The following is a 4,810-nucleotide window of genomic DNA, read 5'->3' on the forward strand; positions in this document are numbered from 1 at the left end:
ATGCCCCGCCCCTTTACCTGTGTGATGCCCCGCCCTTTACCTGTGAGATGCCTCACCCTTTTACCTGTGTGATGCCCCCACCTCTTTACCCGTGTGATGCCCCGCCCCTTTACTTGTGTGATGCCCCGCCCTTTTACCTATGTGATGCCCCGCCCTTTACCTGTGTAATGCCCCCACCCCTTTACCTGTGTGATGCCCCCACCCCTTTACCTGTGTGATGCCCCCGCCCCTTTACCTGTGCGATGCCCCCACCTCTTTACCTGTGTGATGCCCCGCCCCTTTACCTGTGTGATGCCCCGCCCCTTTATCTGTGTGATGCCCCGCCCTTTACCTGTGAGATGCCTCACCCTTTTACCTGTGTGATGCCCCGCCCCCTGCAGGCCTCCAACCCCTACCTGACGACGAGGAGCGGCTCCACGGTGTCGTCCGGCGGCCGGTTCAGATGCCCGTCCTGCAGACATGAGGTGGTTCTGGACCGGCACGGGGTCTACGGCCTGCAGAGGAACCTGCTGGTGGAGAACATCATCGACATGTTCCACCAGGGCAGCGCCAGGTAAACAGAACCTCATCGACATGTTCCACCAGGGCAGCGCCAGGTAAACAGAACCTCATCGACATGTAGAACCAGGGCAGCGCCAGGTAAACAGAACCTCATCGACATGTTCCACCAGGGCAGCGCCAGGTAAACAGAACCTCATCGACATGTTCCACCAGGGCAGCGCCAGGTAAACAGAACCTCATCGACATGTTCCACCAGGGCAGCGCCAGGTAAACAGAACCTCATCGACATGTTCCACCAGGGCAGCGCCAGGTAAACAGAACCTCAAATCAAATCAAATCAAGTTTATTTATAAAGCACATTTTAAAACAACTTTCGGTCGCGCCAAAGTGCTGTACATGAATAAAAAATATACGGAACATATTGCAATTTGTAGCATTTAAGTTAAAAACAACAAATATAAAGGCAGACACAGTTAAAATACAAAATGAAAAAGGTCATGCTCTGCTCACTTTTAAAAGGCCAGAGAGAAGAAGTGTGTTTTTAGAGAGGATTTAAAAGCCCCTAGTGTCTGGGCCGACCTCACAGGTAAGGGCAGAGTGTTCCAGAGCCTGGGACCAGCTGCTGCGAAGGCTCGGTGCCCTCTAGTTTTTAGCCTGGGTTTCGGCACTACCAGCAGCATTTGGGCGGCAGACCTTAGAGCTCTGGCTGGGGTGTATCGCTGGATTAAGTCAGCTATATAAGCCGGAGCCAGCCCGTTTAGGGCCTTAAAAACAAATAAAAGGAGTTTAAAATCTATTCTGAACCGAACCGGAAGCCAGTGAAGTGAGGCCAGAATGGGGGTAATGTGGTCACGCCTTTTGTGGCCAGTCAGGAGACGTGCAGCTGCGTTCTGTACTAGCTGCAGGCGTTTTATGGATGCCTGATCCATGCCCACATACAAAGCGTTGCTGTAGTCCAGTCGCGATGTCACAAAAGCGTTAATTACCCTCTCTAAGTCTTTCAAAGATAAAAACGACTTGGTCTTAGCCAATAGTCGTAATTTAAAAAAGCAGGTTTTGACTACGCTGCTGACCTGTTTATCGAATTTAAAAGTGCTATTGAAGGTTACTCCTAGGTTCGTTACAGCGGGGAGGATGTTTTTACTCAGGGAGCCAAGAATGTCAACCTGGGAGGCCGGAGGATGGGGTCCAAAAAAAATTACCTCGGTCTTGCTCTCGTTGAGGGTGAGGAAGTTTTGGCTCAGCCAGGATTTAATTTCAGCCAAGCAGTCCATCAATTGCTGTAAGGAGTTGGCATTAGCATTGAGAGGTAGATATATCTGAACGTCATCAGCGTAGCAGTGGAAGGGGATGTTGTGCTTGGAGAGAATTGCACCTAGGGGCAGTATAATAGAAAGAGGATGGGGCCCAGAATAGAACCTTGGAGAACCCCACAGGTAAGGGGGGCTTTTGCAGAGGAGAAGGCACCTAGCTGCACTGAAAGGCTACGGTCTGTTAGGTAGGACCTGAACCATGCCAGAGCAGAGCCTGTGATGCCTGCGGACTGTTCGAGCCGCGACAACAGAATGCTATGGTCCACGGTATCGAAGGCCGCTGTCAGGTCCAACAGCACCAGGACAGCTGGGCTACCTGAGTCGGCGGCTAGGAGGAGATCATTAAGAACTCTTAAAAGGGCTGTTTCAGTGCTGTGCATGGGTTTAAAGCCAGACTGAAACTTTTCATGGATGCCATGCGTGGTTAAAAAAGACTGCAGCTGGGCGTAGACTACTCGCTCCAGCGCTTTAGATAAAAACGGTAGCTGGGAGATGGGCCTAAAATTTGCAAGAATGGAGGGGTCGAGATTTTTCTTTTTTAGCAGTGGCTTGACCACAGCATGTTTGAAGGCAGCTGGGACACATCCTGACATGTAGAACCAGGGCAGCGCCAGGGCAGCGCCAGGTAAACAGAACCTCACCGACATGTAGAACCAGGGCAGCGCCAGGTAAACAGAACCTCACCCACATGTAGAACCAGGGCCTGCACTACGAAGCCCGATGTTCTCTTAGCGGCTAACTTCAGGTTAACTCTGGGTTTCCGGTCCTACGGAGCTGGTTCTCTTCTTAGCGGCTAGATCTCCATGGTAACTGATGCTGAGCGGCTAGCCTGCCCCGGAGCAGGTTAAGGCCCTGACACACCAAGCCGTCACCAGAGGACTCGCCGACGCCGGCTGGTGCGTCCCCGTGTCCTCCTGCGTCCCCGTGTCCTCCTGCGTCGCCGTGTCCTCCTGCGTCGCCGTGTCCTCCTGCGTCCCCGTGTCCTCCTGCGTCGCCGTGTCCTCCTGCGTCCCTGTGTCCTCCTGCGTCGCCGTGTCCTCCTGCGTCGCCGTGTCCTCCTGCGTCGCCGTGTCCTCCTGCGTCGCCGTGTCCTCCTGCGTCGCCGTGTCCTCCTGCGTCGCCGTGTCCTCCTGCGTCGCCGTGTCCTCCTGCGTCCCCGTGTCCTCCTGCGTCCCCGTGTCCTCCTGCGTCGCCGTGTCCTCCTGCGTCGCCGTGTCCTCCTGCGTCGCCGTGTCCTCCTGCGTCCCCGTGTCCTCCTGCGTCGCCGTGTCCTCCTGCGTCGCCGTGTCCTCCTGCGTCGCCGTGTCCTCCTGCGTCTTGGCCATGTGTCGCACGGGAACACACCGCAAAGACTTCAGTGCGTGAGTGGCAATAACTCTCCTGACCAGCAGGCGGCGGTAGTGTGTGTTCATCATTCAAAAGAGGCAACAACCGGAAGACAGAAGAAGAACAGACCGTGATATAAACAAACAACACATAGCGTGTGCGTTCCATTTCCCTCTCGTCCATCGGAAACATGTTTCGTGCGGCACTGGAGCGGTCAGCCATAGGAGGGTTAGCGATAAGAAACAATAACAACGTGTCTATAACTGTCAGCTGCAGTAGTGTTGGTTATAGTAACAGCTACAACATTCAAATACTTCTAGTCCAGTGTTTCTCAGACTTTTTCATTCCAAGGACTTAACCAATAGAAATCACTCGCGGACCGCCTCACTCCACAAATATCAAAAGACACATCGTTGTTCTAGAACAGATTACAACTCGCCTGAAGACGGTCCAAACAAGGGGCAACGTGTGTGAGGAAGGTGTTGATCCATTGCGGAGATATTCCCGCGAGAGTGCGGAAAACTGAAATGTATTTATTTATTTCAAATGTGAAATGTTACCAATATACTCACGGACCACTAGGGGGCGCTCACGGACCACCAGAGGTCCGCGGACCACACTTTGAGAAGCACTGTTGTGGGCAGATTGAGGAGAATGAACAGAGAAACATCTGAATAATAATAACTGTACTCGCATCGCGCCTTTCCTTCAGGGGGCAGCTCAGAGGCGTTCCATCGGTGAGCAGCTGGAGCAACGCATCGTGGGATCAGATGGTGCAGATGTGTGGTATTCCCAACAGGCCGCCTGGTTACGCTTTGATGCAGGAGAATATAAAATACCTGAGTGATGGAAGGAGCACATGAAGTGCAGACATGTTGAGGGACTGGAGACGAACCCTGCAGCTCTGTAGCTCTGCTCCCTCAGCGTACTTTATACCCGTTCAGCGTACTTTATACCCGTTCAGCGTACTTTATACCCGTTCAGTGTACTTTATACCCGTTCAGCGTACTTTATACCCGTTCAGCGTACTTTATACCCGTTCAGTGTACTTTATACCCGTTCAGCGTACTTTATACCCGTTCAGTGTACTTTATACCCGTTCAGCGTACTTTATACCCGTTCAGCGTACTTTATACCCGTTCAGTGTACTTTATACCCGTTCAGCGTACTTTATACCCGTTCAGCGTACTTTATACCCGTTCAGCGTACTTTATACCCGTTCAGCGTACTTTATACCCGTTCAGTGTACTTTATACCCGTTCAGCGTACTTTATACCCGTTCAGTGTACTTTATACCCGTTCAGCGTACTTTATACCCGTTCAGCGTACTTTATACCCGTTCAGTGTACTTTATACCCGTTCAGCGTACTTCAGCGTACTTTATACCCGTTCAGTGTACTTTATACCCGTTCAGCGTACTTTATACCCGTTCAGCGTACTTTATACCCGTTCAGTGTACTTTATACCCGTTCAGCGTACTTTATACCCGTTCAGCGTACTTCAGCGTACTTTATACCCGTTCAGCGTACTTTATACCCGTTCAGCGTACTTTATACCCGTTCAGCGTACTTTATACCCGTTCAGTGTACTTTATACCCGTTCAGCGTACTTTATACCCGTTCAGTGTACTTTATACCCGTTCAGCGTACTTTATACCCGTTCAGCGTACT

The 4,810-nt window shown here is 51.8% G+C and overlaps 1 protein-coding gene across 1 annotated transcript in view; it reads left to right on the forward strand.

Annotated features, from left to right (window-relative positions):
• Positions 1-242: 242 nt before the first annotated feature.
• LOC117441520 (E3 ubiquitin-protein ligase TRIM63-like) overlaps positions 243-4,810 on the forward strand; it is an 18,839-nt gene continuing 14,271 nt past the window's right edge. Inside the window, exon 1 of the mRNA XM_034077601.2 lies at positions 243-553. Within this exon, the coding sequence (XP_033933492.1) occupies positions 243-553 (311 nt within the window). The remainder of the gene's footprint in view (positions 554-4,810) is intronic.

Source organism: Pseudochaenichthys georgianus, unplaced genomic scaffold, assembly GCF_902827115.2.
Source record: "Pseudochaenichthys georgianus unplaced genomic scaffold, fPseGeo1.2 scaffold_1764_arrow_ctg1, whole genome shotgun sequence".
Classification (NCBI taxonomy): Eukaryota; Metazoa; Chordata; class Actinopteri; order Perciformes; family Channichthyidae; genus Pseudochaenichthys; species Pseudochaenichthys georgianus.